This window comes from Labrus mixtus, chromosome 20 (assembly GCF_963584025.1).
Source record: "Labrus mixtus chromosome 20, fLabMix1.1, whole genome shotgun sequence".
NCBI lineage: Eukaryota > Metazoa > Chordata > Actinopteri > Labriformes > Labridae > Labrus > Labrus mixtus.
The window spans coordinates 12,451,395-12,472,936 of record NC_083631.1 but is presented as its reverse complement, the minus strand read 5'-3'; the positions used below and the strand labels follow the sequence as shown (position 1 = coordinate 12,472,936).

Below are 21,542 nucleotides of genomic sequence, written 5' to 3'. Positions count from 1 at the left end.
ACTTTAAAGTCATTTTTCTCAGTTCTACACTCTGGCGACTTAAGGTCTTTTGCCTTTGTAGGGCAGTACGGTATACACCTTGTGAAGACCTGTGGGGCTACCGATGGGCCCGACAAGAAGACATAGAGTCAGACAAGATAGACAATACTGAAGCGTAGGTATTGCCTGTGATTTACAGCTATAAAGAATCTCAAACATTCTTTAACTCGATGGACACAAAAAAACCCAATATTTTTTCATAGCTTGAAGTTCATCTGCTTCTCTGGGCATGTGAAAAGGTGACTGCAGATCTACTTCTTGGATGGCCCCATTCTCCAACAATTTGGCTTTTCCTGTCTGAGCCTTCATAAGATTGTTGACTGCAATCAGTCTGTCTGCCGGCTTGGGATCTGAGGACTGTCAGGCTTTCCTTAGAAAAGGGTGGCCATCATCAATAGGTCTGAAGTAGAGATTTCCAAATAACTACGGTTCTGCTTGGAAAATGTCAGACAGCCAGCAAGCAATCAGGGTTTGCCAAACTTTTTTTTTTGTGGTCCCTGGAGGTGCAATCCCCTCTTTATTAGATTAGCTGGCCTGGGAACCTGGCTGTGTCAATCAGACTGCTCAAAGTAGTGCAAGATCCTTGGGTAGCCACTAAAACAAACTTGAAGTCAAGGTGTACCGGTGCCATAACCCTGCTGAGGTCGACTTCTCAGCAAGGGTGTTTGAGTGCTGCCAAACTGCTGACAAGTCTCATTTACTTGTAGACTCTGCTCCAAGACCTGCTGTGTAGCTTGGCCAATCAGCTCCCCTGGAACCCACAGGAGAGTGCCAAGGGTTTCAAGGCCTGGCTCTGAGAATGGGAACAGTGCCAACCTATACCTGGTGGTCATAAAGGCTGACGCCTGCAGAGATACCATCTCTAAGGCTCTGGAGAGAAGCATCCACAGTAGATATTTTAGGGAGGATGACCAACGCAAACCTCAAAATCATGTTGTTTCAGGGCTCCTATCAAAAGTCCCCCAAAAGATGTAATCGGAAAAGATTCAAGGGATATTTTTTGTGATGACGTGGGCTTGTATGATCTACATCATCCCAGGTCACATGTGATTTTGTTGATGTTAAATGCTCGACCTCTGTGTGCAATGATATACATCAATTTTCATATCCCAACAACTCCTCTGGCAGTCAGGAAGAAAGAAATACCACAGAGCTTTTAGAGAGAGAGTAATTAAAAATACTTTTAATGTATACAGTATAATCACATTTCATTTTCAACAGCTGGAGCACACTAAAACAGAAAGTTCAAAAGTCTGCCATTAATTTAACAGAAGAGAGTCCGTGGCTGCACTCAAGTGTGCTTTTATATTATTATGATACCATCTGGTGTGGTGTTGGAGCGGCCAGCTAATGAAACCAGCTAGAATTAGAACTCTAAAAGGGAGAATATGGGAATGGCAAGAGTTTCTTTTAAGCAAATCTTTAATCAATCTCTTTTTTTTTTTTTTTTGCTGCTGGTATAGTAGCCCCTTTCTGCCAAATCTTGGTTTTCATTTTTGTGTAGTGAAGAAAAAGAGGTAAATCAGTTGAACAAACTTTTTTACAAAATGCTAAAAGCTGTGGTAGGATTATTGGTTTGTTGACACGGAATGTTAAATACAAGAACTGTAACATTGTTCTTGAGTGGCTCATTGCCGGTGATTAATTAAGTCCAAAATACATGAACATAAGATGGCAGTTGACAGCCATTCAGGTTTTCCCTCTACATATTTGCTAATGTCTTGTGAACCTTGGACTTTTTCTTGACTTCACTTAAACTTAAATGGAACGTTGAAACTGAGTCACTTGTTTGAATGGAAATTCATATAATTAAATAGAACAAAACTGGCATTTTCAAATTGAGACTCAAAGCTCAGCAAGACACTAAAGAAAAAACATTGAAATTGGGTTTTTGAGTATATATGATTAAAAATATGACGGTATAAATAGGACAACTTTAAAGTAACGTTGTATTGAACACAGACGTACAACATTCATTAGAAAATCTAATTATTCATTCATATAATAATTATGATAATTAGCTATCGTATTGAACTGTAATAAACATCTGATCATAGGGGCTTTCCTTTTCACTTCACTTTCTGATGTCAAAAAGCAAAAATATTATTCATATGTCATTTTATTTGCTGCACTAAAGCAGATCTTGATGTGTAAATATGGTGTACTGCAATACATTTCAGTATATTTGAGGGGGGGGGGGTGCATTCACAAAATATTCACATTCAATGGTAGTCACCATAAAATACTGTTTGCATATAAAAGTTATAGTTTTAAAAGTGATTACAGATTTCATACAATGGTTGAACACTGGAACAGTTGGTTAACAATGTAAATGGACAGTTCAGTGCATTAAATATTCATATATTGAAAAACAGTTTGTAAGAACATTAACAGCCTAACAATATATTTGGATTTGAGAAGACATAAATACACCTTCATTCTTGCAGTTCCCGCTTCACACTTGTGAGTGCAGCCTTGTAGTAGTCAATTGCATGGGTAAGACTTGTAGGCAGGCGTTAGCTTCTTTTTATATCTTTGTCATTATATTGCTTGGCTTGGAAACCAGTGTAACCAATCATCAGCCACACCAGTTAACCTTGTTTATTCAAATCATGTTGACCAGTAAGGCATGAATTCAAGTGTTTTGTTCCAGAAATGTTCTAATGTGGTTCTTAAGGTGACATGAAATATACTACAACAGTATGTTATTTTAATGTAGTAAGCTGCCAGGGTCATTCAGCTGTTCATTTGCCTTAACCCAGTTTTCTGTAGTATAAACAGAAAAAAAAAAAAACATGAATTCCTTCACATCATTTACATCCAACTAGGACTGCTACAAAACCGCTGTTTCCACACCGTCCAAACCCGATGTGGTCAGTAGCTTAGAGAATTGGAATCAAAGTGACAATCTTAAAGATGGCTGTAAGAAGTAAATGCAGGTTATTTTTGTTTGTTTACCTCTGGCGTTTGGGTTATTATTAGCTGCAATGCTTGCTAATCAGAGGAAAACAGTACCTGTTTCCACATACATTTAAGATGAAGTGGCAGTCGGCTGTGTTCCTCTCCAGCAGATCATACACTGCCATGTTTAAAAAAAACACACTTGTGTTCTTTTTGCAGGAATTTGGCAAGCGACCCAGTTCATGATAATGAAATTACAAGGCAATTACTCAATGAGCCATATATACCACAATCAGAGATCTATTCTGTATTAAGAGAGATTCATTAAAATCAAAGTCATTGAAGTTACTTTGAATCATTTTTATTTATAACTCAGCATTTCAAATAATGTGCAAACTCCAAGCCACCGTGCTTACTCTTACAATGACTTTAGTTGGGGGCGTAATGGATTACTAAGAATAAGACAAGCCCCCACCCTAATACTGGGGCTTCCTCTACTGCCTATTCTAGGATAATCACACACATGCTGGTAATGATGAGAGGCACTATTACACCGATACAACACTGGTTCAACACTCTGCAGCTACATCTCCTAGTACTGTAACCATAGAAATATATGCATCAGTGAGTCCACTGACTCAGTGTGTATGCATTTAGGACTTCTACCACTTTTTACAAGTGACACTAAATCCATAAACTTCGAGTTGTATAGGTTAACAGTAACACATCCGTACTGACTTCTCTATAAATTAAAAAACAAAATAATAACTTGTGGAGTATTTTGGAAACAAACCTTACAAAAGTTTATTTCTGCAGTAATAGTGTTTTTGTTTTATTACTCAGGTGATTTCTTCAGACTGTAAGATCTTTAAATTATTGTACAAAAGAGTTGGATAGCATTAGGCTAGTTAATTTCTTTAGGTAATTATCTCAAATGTATCATCTGTGAACTCTTAAAACTCAGCCGTGCCAAAAACATTTAAACGGTATCTTTAAAACTGCAATCACTCAATAATTTCCCAGGAAACCATAAACTGCTCAACCATGATTAATTACTGTAGATAAATAAGAGATTTTCTCATAAAACAGTATTTTTTTTATAGAAATGATATACTTTAAAGGTCACATATTATGCAAAATACACTTTAATATGTTTTTCAAACAATGTGTCCCTAGCCTGTCTACAAACCCCCCGATTATGAAAAAGTCCATCTGTCCTTCTTTTGCCTGCTCCACATTCAAGTAAATGTGTGCATTAAACAAGCCGTTTGGTGATTTTCCCTTTGTGACATCACAAAGGGCAGTAACCCCTCCCCCACATGGGTGACACTCTCACAGCTAGGTGTCTTTTTGGCCCCTCTGAGTTCGCCTTTCCACTGCGGATTTTTAGCAAGAAACTTCACAGACATGTTTCAGGGACGTCTCTGAGACTTATTTAAACTTGTTGAAAAGAGAATAATATGTGACCTTTAATTTAAAGGTACAACGATGATTTAGTAAATACTGCCTACAGTTACTGTATCACAAAAGTCTTCTGCTATATTTGAGTAACATAACTTCTTTGTTTTGTTTTCGCTGTGTGCTTATATGAATACTAATGAAAACATAGTCAGCACTGTACCCTCCTGTGGCACAGTGATCTATACAGAGCTTTTATACAGAGCCTTTAGGTGGCATCTTAAATACTGCCCTTTAAAATGAATATCCTGCAGTCCATGCTGATTTCTACCAACACCACCCACAGTCAGCAGCTTCAGTCTTTCTTAAATGCAGGTTACTTTTTATTCCTGGTGTTTGGACCGTCCCTCATACTGTCACTTCTGTCTTGCTGTTGGTGACAAAGTACGGTTGTGGAGGCATGTAGCGAGTGGTGTGCAGCTCCTTCTCTATGATGCACAGTTTCTTTTGGCCGTAGCTCTGTCTGAGTCCCAGTGTGTCCTTGTTTTCCCAGGATCTCAGCCCTCCTGGGCTAACAGCCGTGCTGGAGCTATAGCATAGCGACTGGGCACTGCGGCTCCTCGGGCTTTTGTACTTGTTGCCATTCTGCTTTCCAGACAGCTGTCTGGGCGGGCTGTAAGGGTTGCTCGGTGTTGGATCCAAATCCATAGCTTCCATGGGGAGACTGGTTTTGCTCGTCATCTCTATCATTGTCCGCCGGTTGCTATAGAAGCCGTCATTCGCTTTCTCTGCTAAAAGATAAAGGTAAACAACATAATAGATCTTTGCAATTCCTCCCTTCATTAGCCATCACAGTATGTCCTGTGTGGAGAACCTGACAGTCAGCTGAAAATAGTCTCAACATCGTTGTTAAAGATTGTTGCTAAAGCATTCAAAGCAAAGAAAAGAAAGGACATGAAAGAGATACTTTGTAATAAACAAACCAAGTGTGTTTTAGATTTTTTTTAAAAGGATCAAGGTAGTTGAATTCAGCCAATGGCGTGACACTCATTAAGCTTTGACCTTAGCACACTTCCTCTTTAGCCAGAGCGCAACTTTTCATGTGTTCCCTAGTTTTGCATCAATTATGAGGGTGTATGATCTCAATGGATCATTTCGTATTCCTCAAACGTCCACGTGCAGAGACTCAATCAAAAACCGCAAATAAGAGTGTTGATGAAACTAATAAGGTGTACTGGTGCTATTTATTGGGCTGATGAAGATTTAGAAACGCCAATAACTAAAAAGAACAGTCAGAGGAAGAGGACGTGCCATCATTTAAGGAGTATATAAACTTTAAGAAATTATGAAATTGCATGATTTATTTGCCAAAGAAGTGGAAGTGATTCATCAGCACCGGTTAGTGTCTGTAGGTTTTCTTTCCAAGTTGCATTCACTCTCAGATTCACCAAAAAGTCAGGGCAGTTTTTATGTAGCTATAGAGGTTACTTCCTTTTCAGATTTTCACACCTTTAAGGAAGTGAAAACATGCAGAAAAATATCTTTTCATATTGTTCCTTCTTATCATACATTATATAAAACTACTTTTGTGCCAACTTAAAGATGGCTTATAAATTGTTTTTTGAAGCTATTTTAAGGAGGCCACTAAGGCCTCAGTATGGCATAGATGCTTGCCAGTTGAATATTGCACAACATATCATGTCCTCCAAAATCATCTACTGCACTGTGCTCATGTAGCCACTGTTGTGTGATTGTTTTTTTTTGTCTTATATCAGGCGGAGTCCTTGTCTGAAAACAGTGCATGCTGGAGCACTGATTTAGCCTTAGCATAGCAAGCTTCATCATTAGCCTTTGATATTTCCTGCAAACATTCCCAACACTTTTAATGAAATGTCTCTTAGATAACCTTTACTGTGATCACTTCACCGGCTGTGTGGTGCTCGAGGTTTCACACATTGAGCTGTATATAAATAATTTTTTCTTATGCAGCAGTTGCATCTTGTCACATGGCAACACCTCATTTGTGTTTTGATTGCCCCTGATTGTCTCCTGTCTCCTGTCCCCAGTCTCATTAACTAAGATTTGCTCTATTTTTATTTTTCCGGAGCGATCAGTTTGTTAGACGGCTCTTCGGCGGAGAAGCTTTAGCTGCTTGTGAGAAATACAAAGAGAGGGAGCTCGGTCGTGTGACTGAACTCACTGCACGCAGGGTGATAGCTGTCATCATGTCACCATGACCAGGTCAGTCAAACACAGCTAACTGATTCTGCAGGAATCTACAAAAAGACTTCCACGCATCAAATACAGAGTCAGAAATACCACCTCTTCACACTTTGACTCTGCATTTATTAACGGTTTCTCTGCTAATTGCTAAAGTTAAGGGCAAAAAACAAAGAGGCTTGTTTTGTGAAAATAGTGCTCAGGGAATTTTAGGACTGTTTGGCATTTCTTATAACACTTATGATTAGTATGAACATGCATGTAAAAATGGTTTTCATTTAAAAGGGAAAAGTCAAAATGTAAATACTGAAAATAAACTCATCTTATCTCAGTTCCCTTTTCAAACAAAGGGGTTGAAGACAGTATTTATTTTCTTATTTGTCCAGGCAGGCACTTCCAAAATTAACAACAAACTTGCTTCTATAAATAAACTTTCAGCTCCGCTCTCATTTGGCATTGACAGACTGGTGATTAACTGACAAGGATTTGTGTAAGCCAGAGATCTTATGGAGATTCAAAATAACTAGGTGACTATTTAAAGAAAAAGGCCGCTTTGAAGTACGCTTATAATATCAAATGTTGGCAAAGCAGAGTTCTTGCTTTGTCTGAAATGAGACAGAAAAACTACCAAAGCCAGATTGTCTCACAGCGTTTAAATGCTGAACTAAAAGGAAAGAGATGGCAGACATCATGTCTCTCTGTCTGTCTGTTGTGACAAGCAATATTTCACACAAAATGAAGCAGAATAAATTTGATCAGGATCAAATAAAAAGTTTCATAAAGCCTTTCCGATACAATTCTTACCAATCTTTATCATTTCACTGATTACAGGCTCCTTTAAAAAAAAAAAACCTGATTAAATATTCTAGTTGTGTTTATATAGGTTGTATGATGCCTAGTCAGAACAAATGAAGAAGTGCAACTCTTTGTCATTTTGGCTCTTGGTTAACCTCTTCTTACCTACAGCCTTGAGTGTTGCGTATTTGTTGAGGTCCTTGACAGGCTTCAGTTGTTCGTAGGGGCTGGTGATCGGTCCCACAGGCGGGTAAGGCTGCGCTATCAAAGTCGATGCTTGAACCAGGTTGTTCATCTGGTTGTTATCTAAAGGAGAGAAAGCAGAAACTCAGACACTTTTATGGTGTTGGTAACAATGATTTTTTCTTGGAATAGAGAATTGATCACTGCTGTTAAATCTTATTGATGCTCCACTGTTTGAAACCCCGCCCACTACCCTCTACCAATGAAAGGCGTCTGGTTCAACCTTCACAAGAGGACCCTAAAGACCCTGACACACCAAGGAGATCGTCAGCGGTCTGTCCTAGTTGGACAGTCGGTAAGCGCTTGTCGCCCTAGATTTTGCGGTGTGTCCAGCTCCGTCGCTACGCGCCAGTCCCCGTCTGCCTTTTTTCAGCCAATTTGACATGTGGTGTGGTCGTCGTCTGTGCGGTTGGTCAGAGGAATCACTCTGATTGGCTGTTCAGAGGTTTCATTTAACTCCAGCTCTCAACCTTAATATTTATAGTCTATGCTCTCAACACAGATTCGGGAAAGCCCCTTGAGCATGCTGCTGTAGTATCCACTTTCACCCATTGAGTGCGGTTTCTCCTTATTTGTCACCGCCACCTCGTCTTTTCTTTTTCCAATAAAAGGCCAAGGGCTGACAACGGCAGTGCTATTTTCCACTTTTTATGAGACATTATTCTCGATTAGTACCTATAATACGAGTGGTGAGCGACAGCTGTATGAAAATGGTCTTCTCGTATCATAACAATGGACTACCGCCGCCTGCTGGCATGGAGAGTTAGTATGTCCTCTCACGCTTGCGCAGAAAGTACATGGCGGTTGGCCGTCGGCTGTAGTCTTTGCGGTGTGTACTTTTTGGCCAAGACAAGACAAAGGCGACATGAGGCAACGTGAGGTGACGCCACAGTCGGCCTTCGTCGCCACTAGTTCTTTGCCGTCTGCTTGGCTTGTCATGGCCTTAAGTCTCCAGCTAGACTCTTCTCCTCTGCGGCCCCCTGGTGGTGAAATGAAATACCAACCTCCGTGCAATCTGCTGAGTCCCCTACCACTTTCAAGAAAAAGCTAAAGACCCAGTTCTCTTATGAACACCTACACACTTAATAATAGTGATGACACGGATTAAGATGATGATATTGATGATTACCATGATATTTAGATTTAGGTTTAGGATTTGATGCTGAATCCTCATGAAAAACTATCGATGTTGCTGTTCATTAGCACTTACTGACGTTGTTTCCTCATTTCTAGATCCTTGCTTGTGCCGTACCTACTCTCAGATGTATATCATTTGGATAGAAGCGTCTGCTAAATGAATTGTAGAATAGTAAAATCGTAGCTCAATGGGTTGACGTGAATATATTGTGTCTCTTCACTTGTTTCTTAAGTAGGTTTTCTTGGGGGGGATTCAGCTGGGGAGGCATGACTGCTCCTTGTAAAACTCTACAGTACTAATCCTACAGTAGACATCTGCTAAATTAAAGGGTGCTCAGCAAATAGACTGGCCCCCTGCCCACTGGCATGACACAGCAAACAGATGTTCAGAGTGTCTTCACAAGCTGTAATCCACAAGCTGCAGTTTCAACAGCATGTGTAATGTGTTATATAGGACGCAAAATCATAATGACGTTTACTTTGAAGTTCCTGTAAGTGGGGTAGGTTTCAGATGAGATGATTAAAAGCATACTGCAGAATTTTTCCACAGATTTTTTTCTTGTCTTTTTTTTATTTTGATTTTATTGATGAGTGATACTTTCGACTGTTAAAAGAAAGTAGGTTGAAGCTTATTGTCATAAATATTAAATGGCATAAGTAAAGCAAAGAGATAGTGGTACCTCTTTGTCTACAGGGGGCGCCAAAATCGACATGACCTGAAAGATCCTTATAGGAGCTTTAAATATCATGAAGTCAAACATCAACACTCCTGATTTCATGGTACAAACTGGCTGGCAAACGTTGTAAGTTTTGATTCACTTTGAGTTCAGCACTAGTTCATTGTGATCTAAAAGGTGAATTACTCATCAATGCAGTTGAAAGAGGTTAAGGTTTACAGTCTCTAAAGTGGGAGGGATACAGCAGCACTTGACTGCGTCTGATAAAAACAGATCATTAATACAGAAAATAGGTTAATTGGGCTCCTATTCCCCACTGGTCAGCAAGAAACTTTATTAGTGTGCTAATTAATTTTTGAAAGTCTCAAACTATCAATGCTGTCTCATGAAGTGATGCAGAGCTTTGACTTCGACTTTGGTGGTGTGATGAGTATAATCAGATTTCGGGGTCATTTAACCGAGAAAAATAATTGGTGGTGCCAATCTGTGTCCACTTGTGAAAAGCTCCTATGTTGTCCTATTTGATTAGTCTTCCTCAATAACTGTAGTTTGTATAGACCGGAAGAACTTTGCATGCAAAGACAAATTATTAAACCCACATGTGACTCTTCTTTGAAAATCCTGATTTTTTTAAATTTGATTTAGAAATTATTTCCAGATTTTTTTTAATTAGAGTTTTATGAAGCTGACCATCTCTAATAAATGTCATGTCATAGTGGAAAGTATGTGACTGCTTCTCTAACAAAGAAAAATGTCTAAAATGGTAACCAGAGATCTGTGCATCAAATCTATGTGTGTTACCTTGTCAGGTTCCTTTTCTGGGCTTGTTGACCTGTTTCAGTTTCGTACATTTCATCTTAAGTGGGCCATGCACACATGCTCTCATTCAGGGTGGACTTGTTTAAGATAGAAGTCCAATTAGATTATCTCCCTCCGTAGAATACGATAAATAAACTTTTTCACTTTCAAAAGGAGAACACATGATTAGAAATGTTCTTACTAAATCCTGGACATATTATTATGGTAAACAGACCTTCAAAGAACAAATTAATATCATGCAGTTTCCTTTCAGATAAGCTGATTAAACAAGGGAAACCTTTTTATTGTGCTGTTTGGTTGTACCGTGCACCAAGCCATAGCATTTCAATCAATCAATCAAGCTTTATTTGTATAGCCTCAACTCATAACAAGTGTTATCTCGAGACACTTTAGAAAAAGCAGGTAAAAGACCTTACTCTTTGTTTTTTAATATTACAAAAGAGCAGGAAAAAAGACCATACTCATTGTTATGTTACCAAAAGCAGGTAAAAGACCTTACTTAATGCTATATTACAAAGACCTGTTTGAGAGAATGTCACCAGACCGCAGTGTTTACATCTGATACTCTGGTCAAGGTGAAGGTCAGGGCATCCCCTTAATGGAAGAAGCCACTGAAAATAGATCATTTAAATAAACAATCATTTTAACGCTAACTGCTTTTTTATATCCATTTATTAATATAAACTTGTGTTTGTTGAGTCTGGCTGGATATATCAGGAGTGTCACATTTCCTCTATACCCTAAAATAGAAGCGATTTGAGGACAGTGCTTTTGTTAAGATCCGGGCGCAACACTGCTATTTTCAAGATGCCAAACTCAATTTGAAGTGAGGTGCTGCTGCATGTGCTTGTTTATCTCCCTCTTTTATGTTTCTTTGACTTTGTGATGACTGGGTGTCATTGTTGCTTTTACCGTTGTCAGATTCAACCCTTTTTTATGTCAAAAGTAGGCCACTGCTGGAGACTTGTAAGGTTAAAGACTTCCACGGTTGTTGCCGGAAATAAGCAAGTTAACACTCCAGACACAGACACTCGCTCCCTGGAACTCATAAAAGATTTAAGAGAGTATTTTGGGAGCTGTGTGCCCCTAAATAAATGGTACAAGGAGAAGGGCGATCTTATTTACAGACAACCTGCTTTCAAGTTAGTGATGAAAATATTCTTTTCTCCTGATATTTCTGTCCAACTCCTGAAACTCTACACCAATACTTATGTCAGATTGTGCTGGTTACTAATGTATATATGTCAAACTAAAATGTCAGTAAGAGCAATGTATTTTACTCTTTTAAAGATAGACTATTGTCAAGCATATCATAGGGTGTACAAAATGTATTTAAGTAGAAATAAAACACTTGGAATGCCCAAATATATAAGGGTCAAAACATGACTGTGATAAGCAATCACAGTTTTTTATTAAACTGAGCATTACTTTGAAAGTGTATTTCTATTCTTTTTAAAAATATTTTACATAAAAAGAAACAAATTGTCTGTTTGTTTTTCCACTTTATTCATACAGTCAACAGCCCCTGAACACATTTTTCTGACCAGTAGAAGATTTTTCTTCCCAAAAGAGCATTAAATGTGGCAGTTAGTGGATCTAATAAAGGGCTTAAAAGGACAAGCTGTATACGTATCAAACAAACCTGATCAAATCTGAAAATAAGACAATAGCCCTGCTACAAAAAACAGCATGCTGACTATGCAGATGTGACCAGCATGATCAGCAAGACCAGCATACATTGTGTTTTGGTGCTGGTCTGACCAGCATCAAACCAGCATGTCCAACATGAAACAACATAGGCCAGCATCAAACCAACATCAAATCAACATTGACCAGCAACAAACCAGCATAGACCAGATAATCAGCATAGACCAGCAGCAAACCAACATAGACCAGCATAGACCAGTAAGGACCAGCAGCAAACCAACATAGACCAGCAACAAACCAGCATAGACCAGATAATCAGCATAGACCAGCAGCAAACCAACATAGACCAGCATAGACCAGTAAGGACCAGCAGCAAACCAACATAGACCAGCGAAAAACCAGCATGGACCAGCAGCAAACCAACATAGACCAGTAACAAACCAGTAAGGACCAGCTTCAAACCAACATGGACCAGCATAAACCAACATAGACCAGCATAAACCAACATAGACCAGCATAAACCAACATGGACCAGCATAAACCAACATAGACCAGCATAAACCAACATAGACCAGCATAAACCAGCATTAAAATAATGCTGGTCAATGCTGTTTTCTTCAGCAGGGACTGATGTTGTTCACTTTACCATTCACCAGAGCATTACTGTATCAGTCTGTCATGGAGCTACAGCTGCAAAATCCACATAATTACCAGTAGAAATGGCATTAAAAGGATTTAAATGGTCTAACCACTATTTGTTACAATAAAACACAACATCAATATTTTTCATCTGTCCAGAGCTGTCAATTAATTTCACGCTAGCTGTACCGATATATCCCATACGTCCATTGTTTGGCTCCTAAAATGATCTTATCTTGGCTGATTTATTCCCTTTACATGAGTAAGAATGTGTTTTTCACCACATACCTCATCTTGCTTTCTATTTACAGCCAAAGTATCAACCCATTGACAGTCCTTGCCATGGAGAATGTAAAATAAGTTGTTTTGTTTGGCTGTGTGCTATCACTTTGTCTGACACCTATGGGGGCAGTTTCAGACATTAAAAATAACTACATAGAAAGAGTCAATCTTAATGCTGATAGGCTTTGGCAAGCACCAAAAAACTCCTTCAGGTATTCAGATTGGTAAAAACGTTTTTGCTTTTTTGAATAAAAAAGGGTTCTCTGCACTCTATTTGCTAACGGCTCCAAAGTTTATTTGTTGTTAGTGTTGTAACGGTGATTGATTACAATGTATAAGTATCGGACATTTGAGTTTTACAGTTGGAGATACATTATATGGTAGCTGGAGGATACAACCTTGATAGTCTTTACATTTGATGTCTCAGCTGTTGTCAGATGTAATGCTGCTGAAATACATTTCTATCTGGCAGTGAGGAAATGGTCTGTCATGCACCAGTGAAGTGTTGGCACTGAGCTCACACTTTGTTCTCTCTGGCTGGACGCCTGAACTAAAAAGAGGCCACACTTCACAACTGCCCCATGGACGCTCCTTCGGCCAGCAGGACATGAACACGATTGGCACTGTTGGCTACCAAAACAGCTCACACGGCAACTCTGTGTTGTTGGTGCCTTGAGAAGAATGGGAGCAGATTTGTTGTCATCTTTGACAGGCGGTAGATGAGGGGAAAGGAGCTCCATCCAATCACTGCGCTGCACCACCACCTGTAATACACAGTGACTCTCGTAGCTGTGGTAAAGTCACACCTGCTACTTGGAGGCTCAGCTGGAGAGGACAAGTTCACTACAGATCCATGTGGTAAATTCTTTTTTATCCCACCTCTTGTAACCTAACAAGGACCACTGTCAAGAAAACTATAATTATCCCTTTGCTGTTGCCAACTCTGTTCCACAGAATCCCTCCTATACGTCCCCGTACGGTTTTGATCTCCACGGCCAAGGTCACAAAGCAAAAGTAAGCTGCAGCTTTTTCATCTTCAATCTAATAATACGGTAATAGATTTCACATTTGTATCTTACATTTCAAAGAAAAGCATCTTTTTAATGTTTATATATCCAATTCAAACAACATTTATGAACAGGCTGTTGACTTTGTGAATAGCTACAAATATCTCGGGACAATCATAGATTTCCAAATTGACTTGATTTCGTATTGATTTGTGACACAGTTTGTAAGAAGGCGCATCAACGTCTGTTTCGTCTCAGAAATCTCTCTCTCTTTCACATCCATTTTGTTTTATAAAGGTTTCATTGAATCTGTCCTTTCTTTTTCTCTTGTTGGTTTGGTAACCTAACTTTAAAAAATGCTCTTAATCAAACGGCCAAGCAAACTTATAGGTGAGTTTAAGCTGAAGTGATTGAGGGTGTTTTTATAATGTGTTCTGTCTGGTCTTTTTAACCTTGAATGTGTATTGTTATGTGTTGTATGTATCTATTGTAGTATCCAACTGATTAATCAGCCAGTCGATAATATCGCTGATATTAGCGTATCAAGTGACTATTGTTATCTGCTAACTTTATCGCAGATATGCACCGATATTACAAGATTTATTCACCGGTCAAATAGCATTTAATTTGAGTATTATTGTGTTTCACTAGCAGTTCTCTTACACCAGCAGAGTGTGCTTTATGGATTACAACAAACATCATCACTCTCCAGAGTGTTCTAGTGCAACTTTTTGGCCAAGACGCCTTCGTCGCCACTAGTTCTTTGCCGTCTGCTTGGTGTGTCAGGGCCTTTAGAGCTCCTGTGAGGAAGACTAAAAGACTCCAGGTCTCATTTGCACCCAGTGCAATTAATATGTTAAACAACAATTAGCCATTTGCTACTCTTTTTGCACTTGAATTGTACATTTGCACACCTCCACTTTGCAATTTAATAACTTGGTAGGAATTCCCATTTTGGTATGAGCTCTTGACTGATTTTATTGCGATGCTTTATTTGGTTTTATATTTTGTTGTGTTGGCTGATTTTTTTAAATTAGTTTTAGTTTTTGTTTTATGGTGATGTTGTCCTTGTGTTTTTTGTCTTGTGTGTGCTCCTGCTGCAACCCAAATTTCCCTTTGTGGTATATAAAATCATCTGAATCTGAATTATTAATGTTATATTCAGTTATTTTCTGCCTCAAATAAGGAGGCAGGTATTAATGTTTCCAAAGAATTTGCATTAACTTTGAGCAGGTGCACTACCATCAGTGTTTCCCCTCGGTTTACAGCGTTGGGGGGGGGGGGGGGGGGGGGCACAAAAAGCCCAAAAATAAAGCTTAAAAAAATTAACATTACTAATTTACTTGACCTTCAAGGGGGGGGGGGGGTCATTGGGGGGGCAGGCCGCCCCCCTAATATAATGGTAGGGGAAACACTGACCATACAGTACAATGATGTCATGTTATCTCAAAACAGTCATATTATTTTCTCTCATTTACTCCAGGGACAGGGAGGATAAAATAGGATTTAAAATCAGGACACAAGTTCCTCTGCATTCTCACCCACAGTTTTGTATTTTAGGGGTTTTCATCACATCACGTTTGCTACTGATCGTAAAGTACACTTCTGTTTCTTGTTGTAAACAGTTTATTTTAGTCGACCATGCATGGTCGTTCAAACCCAAGTACTGACCTCCACACTTTAAACAAAAAAGATTCTCTAATGTTTAATAAGAAAGTGGAGGTGTCACATGTTGGTTCATTGGATTATCCTGCACACAGAGTCTGTCAGCCAGTTCGAATGAACTGATAATTATTCTGTGAGAAGAAAGTGAGATAGGACAGAAGCGCTCTGATTTTAGAATGATTAATTTTTATCTTGACAGTGCTGACACCTCACCTCAGCTGATTTAAGGGAGCAAAAATAAATCACTGCTAAAACAGAAATAAAAAAAACTTTCTGTGTCTTGAAATAGAACTGCTCTCAGGTTTTGAAGGTAGTATGATAAAGTATACTTCAGATAAAGCACAGTAGTCTTGTAGCACATGTAAAATAAAAACAAAAAAAAAACGTCAAAGTCTGAATTAATTGACTGGAATTATTTTTTTTATATGATTGGTGTGCATAAGTTTGCAACAAATTCATTAACACAAGCTTTTTGTCCAATGAAAGTGAGGATGTTTGACACTGCAGATTAGACCGAAGTTAAACTCACTCTTTTTATCACGCTTATTCGCTTGATTTGAAACAAAATGTGCATTTTGAGATATGATGACTCTGAATACATTACAGCAATGGGCTGTTCGTTGAAAATGTTTGTACCGTATATTAGCACAACTAAAGCCTGGTAATGTACAGTATAACGAAGTCATTTGCAAAAGGCAATCATCTGCCATGTGTGCCAAGAGTGGGCAGGAATCCACAGATTACACCTGGTGTTTTCACTAATTATCAAATCTTCCTGACTAATCAGTGAATCACCTGCTGCTCTCTTTAGCTCAAAATGAGCACTGAACATGTTAACTTCTATAGCGCGTGTCGTAGCACACTGCATGATATTTAAATCAGTCTGCATCATACATGTTTATCCTGTTAGACATTTACTTTGGAGACTGATATTAAGATAGATCAGGTATGTATGAAAAATATGAAATGCTGCTTGACTATGTCTTTACATTTCCAAAGTGAGATACCATTTGGCACAATTACCCAGCCTGCAGAGAGTGAGAGGGAGGGAGGCAGGGACACCTTTTATTGACTGGAGCTGTCGGCGCACTGAGCAGGTTAGCATTATTGTTAAGAACTCTTTCTTTCACTACCTCTCAGTGTGGGTGTATGCAGGAGCTGGTGTTGATGAATGGGAGAGTAAGAGTGAGATATAGTGCTGGAAGTCTTACTGCGTATGTTAAGTTTGCCTTTGAAACAAAGCTCCAGGTTGTCTGTGGTAATTAGTGTCTATGTTAGGTTATTGCTCTGGACATTACTAATTGCTTCATCAGCAGGAATGAGGATGAAAATTTTTTTCTTCTAGTTTCATGTCTTATTCATGATAGGCAAGCGAACATCTTTGTGTAAGATGTAGGGTAAGTATCTGTCGAAACTGGATGTGGTGGGGGATTCATGTTGGTGCAATTTTGTTCATTAAAAGCAGTCGGCAGCAGCGTTAGGGGAAAGATAATTGGAACCCAATATTTAAGGCAAACCGCCCCGTCATGTATACACGTCTGTAGGTGTACAGTATAGGTGTTCTTTCTGTTGTCGTCACAGTACTTACGGAGGCTGTTGATGGTGACTCTGGTCTGTATGTTTTCGTAGTGCTGGCCAAGTCCAATGTCGTCCGAATGATCCGAGGCAGGATGGCGGATAACGTGTGCAAGAGCTCTGGAAAGATGAAGAGCAGTCTCAATGAGGAAATCATTAAACAACAAGTACAATTTATGTGTAGGCCAGCAGTGCACACCTGCATTTGATAACCTGTCCTCCAAAATGAAAAAGTGATATTTTTCTTTTAACCATTCTTTTTAACCAGCTTAAATTAATTATTGGAGATTTTTTTAAATTGACAAATCTAAATAAAAAAATAAAAAATACTGAGATTGGAGTTGGAAAAACTAAATCAGCCAGTAGATCTGTAGCAGGATAGCAATGGTGGCCGGAAACTGAGCAGTCAATAGCATTTGAATTGTATGTCTTAGTTCACACTGCAAGCCTAAATGCTAAGATCTGATTGTTTTGTTATGCTGTTCATATTGCTTTTTAAAATGTGGCCTGGATCAGACTCCTGCGGGAATCCACATGTGAAAGTGGCCCAAATCTGATTTGAAAATATCACAGCCTAAGTACTGTGGAAAGCTACAGTGGTAACCAACCTTTTTCCCTTGAAGCCCCCCCCCACCACCCCCCATCTTGTATCTAAAGCTGCTCACAGTTTGCACTTCCACAACAGCACCATAATGAAGTCCTGCCATCAGAATGCCTTTGAACTTTTTAAATAGCATCCGTAAAGGTGTAATATTGGTGTCCCAGTGTGTTAATTCGATAGAATGAGACGACTCCTGCAAGCTAGTTCAGGCAGTGAACTCGAGCTGCACTGATTTCACACTTGACATGCATCATTATCCACAATCACCTGACAACGCCTCCTTCCAATTAGCGGTTTAATTAAGCTGCAAGATTGCCGGTCTCTCCCTCTGCTCCTCCATTGTCAGCTCTGACCTGCAGCAGTTCTGCACCCTAGCTCAGCACGACCACGACCGCAGCACCCACCTGCAGACTCCAACTCTGGGGTCAAAGATATCATCCCACCACTCCTCAAATTTCTGCATGTAAATTAAAACTGTGAGGAGTGATTAGATCAGAGCGTAGCTGCCAAACACAAAGTATGATCTGCTGAATTGAATATTTTAAACAAATACAAACATGAGTTGTCTGACTGAACTGTAAATAATGGTGGATAAAGCCTGAGTGACGTCACTCATCTGTTAACTGAAGGGGGCTTTTGAAGCCCGTCGCTGGGGATGGCCTACTGGATGTGCTTTCTGTCAACCAAACGACAGAGTAAGGGCTGGAGCTGAGGCGGGTTTTAATCCAAACTGTTACATCACGCCCGCCCCTTCAATCAGGTCAGCCTCACGCCCAACTATAAATAACTTGTATGCTTCAAAAATTCAAAATGGATGAGTGATTAAAAAAAAATTAGCCCTCGAACAGTGTGTACCGATGAAGACAATAACTAATCGAACCATTTTTAAAAATTTTAACCAGGCTGTGAAAACATTAATTTCACCGCTGTGACTTCCTGGTATCTCGGAACCGGCCTAACGAACACTCGACGAACTGCAGTTTTTTTGCACTGGGTTCATTTTTCAACACCAGAGGTTGCAGCTTGATTCCCATTGCATTAGGGCGATGCGCAAACGCGAGAGGAACACGAGCGGTCACGGTGTGTGTGTGCACACAAAGGGAGCTTCACATACACATACTCCATCGGTTCGGCCTAATGCCTTTTTTTTGCAGATACTGCTTAGCTCTGTCAGATTTCTTTTTTGAGAAAGGGCACATGTTTTGGATTGTTTCTGGTAATTTTTTTCGATATCACCTCGGTCAAGGTTCCAAGTATAAACCGAGCAGATTTTACAAAAAGACTGTGGAGAAACCACTGATTGGTCAAAGCGCCACTTGGAGCTGGGGCACTAATGACAGAAATTTTACTGTTCTCTCAACCCAGGTTTAAGAAATGGCAGCCTATCCCGGAATCTTCATTGTCTTGTCATGACGATTTGCTTACAATAACACCTGCTTTTCCCACCAAGCCAAGCTGGTTGTCTGCTCTGTGCTTGTTGTAAGTGTCCAGTTATTTTATTATGGTGCAGTGTGAACCAAAAACATGTGAAGGAGGACACTTTATTTTATTATAAAGCATATTTGTTAGTTATTCAACTTTATCAATTGAACCTTAAATCAACGGCTATGTGTCTCCACGGTGCAAACATTTTTCAGCCCATAGTCAGACTGCAGGAGAGAAACAACTTCAAGTACAAGATGGTGCAGCTGACCCTGTGTTTGAAGTCAATTGTAACATGGTCAAATGAACAGGCTTTTTCCCTCAAAATGTCCAAACTTACAATTTGCTATCCTAAATTTATGATGTTTTTTAAAACTAACTTGAGAATGCACGCCTATGAGAATTGTCAGACATTTGCTTTTTAACTGGTCTTGGGGTTTGATCTTTGGAATAGACATTAAAGAAGTATTTTCATGGTGTTTCAACTTGTTGACTTGTTGCTTTGGGTTCTTTTGATGAAACTTTAGGTTTTATGAAACGGAATTTACAGTAAGGATCAGTAAACTAATTCAAGACTAAGATATTTCAATGGTGAAAGTAGTTAATGATAGGACAAAATATATATCATTCTTAAGAAGTACTAAAGACAACAAAACTAGGTATATTCAAAACCCACCTTGACATATCATCTTGCTGTGGACGGTGCGTCTTTTCCAAACCGAGCTTGGTGAAAATTCCAATCAGTGCAATTATGGCCACAACCCCGCATATGACATACACAATGAGGTTGGTTTTATCCTTCGCATTCTCCAGTGCCGGGTCCACTTTCGGCGGTGGTCTCCCTGTCATCATCCACGGCGGGGTATCGTAGTTCTTACAGTTGGTCTGGTCCAGGCGGGAGCTTCTGAACGCGCAGCAAAACCTGAAGCCACAGGTGCCGCAGCAGTACAGATAGCTGCCCGTCCTGCACACGAACGGCGGGTCCCACTGGCCCATCACGTCGTAGTAGCCACGGCACTTGTCCTCCATGTGCATGCTCTCCGTGACTGCGCTCTCCACCTCCTTTGAGTCGTTAAATCCGGTCACAAACATGAAGTCGTCGACGCTCCGACCCTGCTCACCCTCCGCGTCGCACATCATACCTTTGACCAAAAAGTAGCCGAGCAGCAGCTCATTTACCCGCATCATTGCTTACTTTTTACGTCCCTCTTGACGCCTTAACAAGCTCTCATGCGCCCAGACGCATCTTCTAAGACGACGAGACACAGCCATGCGTAAATTCAGGAAGGCTGATTCCAACTTCCATGCGTAAAAGCCCCGTGCGCCCTCTCCTTTCCTTCAAAAAAAAAAAAACGTTCAGGCTCTAAGCGCTGGGAACCTGAGCAAACAGTCTTTGAGGGGAGCGATAGCTTAACTGAGCAATGCACCTGGCTCTGATGGAGAGAGTCAGACACCTCTGAGGCTTTTTCACTCCACAGAGCTTGTCACAGATACACAGAGAGAGCGAGAGGGAGAGAGAGAGAACACCAAGACACCCGCTGACTAGGGGAATTAGGGGGAGAGAAAGAGCCAATGAGGAGATAGAGTGTATGAGCTTTATTCACGTCCATGTTTTTGTGTGCATATAATTTCCTTTGATTTAAATAATTAGAACACCATAATTCCAAACACAGGATTGGAACCAACAATCACTGCCACACTGATTGTCTTTATATAAGTAGTTAACATGTAGGTTTCAGGTAAACATTTATTTTACTTCAAATATTTCATATTTAGTGTGGGGGCAGTAAAATAGTCTGCTATTGAGTTATAGTGAACTTCGTTGTGAACTCTGTTCTCTGTCAAACCTCTATTTTTTTTTTTTTTCAATGGGACATTTTTATTTATTCCTTTTTTTTCCCCTTTTTTACAATAATGTTTAACAAATAAAGGAGTAAAATATAGAAGAGGTGTTCATGCACCTGTTATTTTAATCTTAAAGCATGATAGACTTATTAAAAAGAGAAACACTGACAGGGACCATATTCTGAAGAATGAGTTATTTTTATTCTGATGCTATACATACACTTCATTTATCTACTCACATAAATCATGCATTTGGAATGCTTTTAAATTGTTTTTGAATTATTGTCTGGGACAAAGGCATTTTCAGACTATGATCATATTCATTTCACACCAATCTTTTCAAAATACATTTTTATCAAAATAAATGTAAATTACTGTGTTAAGTTATCATTTTGAGTTTTTTCTGTTGGAAGGCATTATTTGTCCCAACTCTCAAGAATGGGTGCAGGATACGATTTTTAATGAAAGGCTTAAATTCTAGTGTTGATTAAAAACATTAATATACACTATTAGAACTTCTACTGAGGTTATGGGTTGGAAAGCTGTATTCTGTCTCTACTTCTATTATGTGCAAAAGCCTTTTGATCTGCTTTGATCTCATTTTTTAGATTATTGTGAGGAAAGGGAAGA

The 21,542-nt window shown here is 39.4% G+C and overlaps 1 protein-coding gene across 1 annotated transcript; it reads right to left on the bottom strand.

Annotated features, from left to right (window-relative positions):
• Window positions 1–1,199: 1,199 nt before the first annotated feature.
• On the bottom strand, window positions 1,200–20,549 carry shisa9b (shisa family member 9b). The gene is made up of 4 exons (XM_061027100.1): window positions 19,744–20,549; window positions 17,058–17,164; window positions 7,519–7,659; window positions 1,200–5,129 (listed from the first exon to the last, which is right to left on the bottom strand). Exons 1-4 carry the CDS (start codon window positions 20,253–20,255, stop codon window positions 4,747–4,749), a joined length of 1,143 nt encoding a protein of 380 aa, XP_060883083.1. The 5' UTR covers window positions 20,256–20,549; the 3' UTR covers window positions 1,200–4,746.
• Between the last annotated feature and the right edge of the window lie 993 nt (window positions 20,550–21,542).

What these genes read in the sequence shown, in the direction of transcription:
- shisa9b (XM_061027100.1), bottom strand. Translation starts at nt 20,255, where the DNA reads ATGATGCGGGTAAATGAGCTGCTGCTCGGCTACTTTTTGGTCAAAGGT. An exon ending in AGTCACCATCAACAGCCTCC is followed by an intron (nt 7,660 to 17,057) that starts GTAAGTACTGTG and finishes TCTCTCCTTTAG; the next exon opens with ATAACAACCAGATGAACAAC. An exon ending in CGCAACACTCAAGGCTGTAG is followed by an intron (nt 5,130 to 7,518) that starts GTAAGAAGAGGT and finishes TTTATCTTTTAG; the next exon opens with CAGAGAAAGCGAATGACGGC.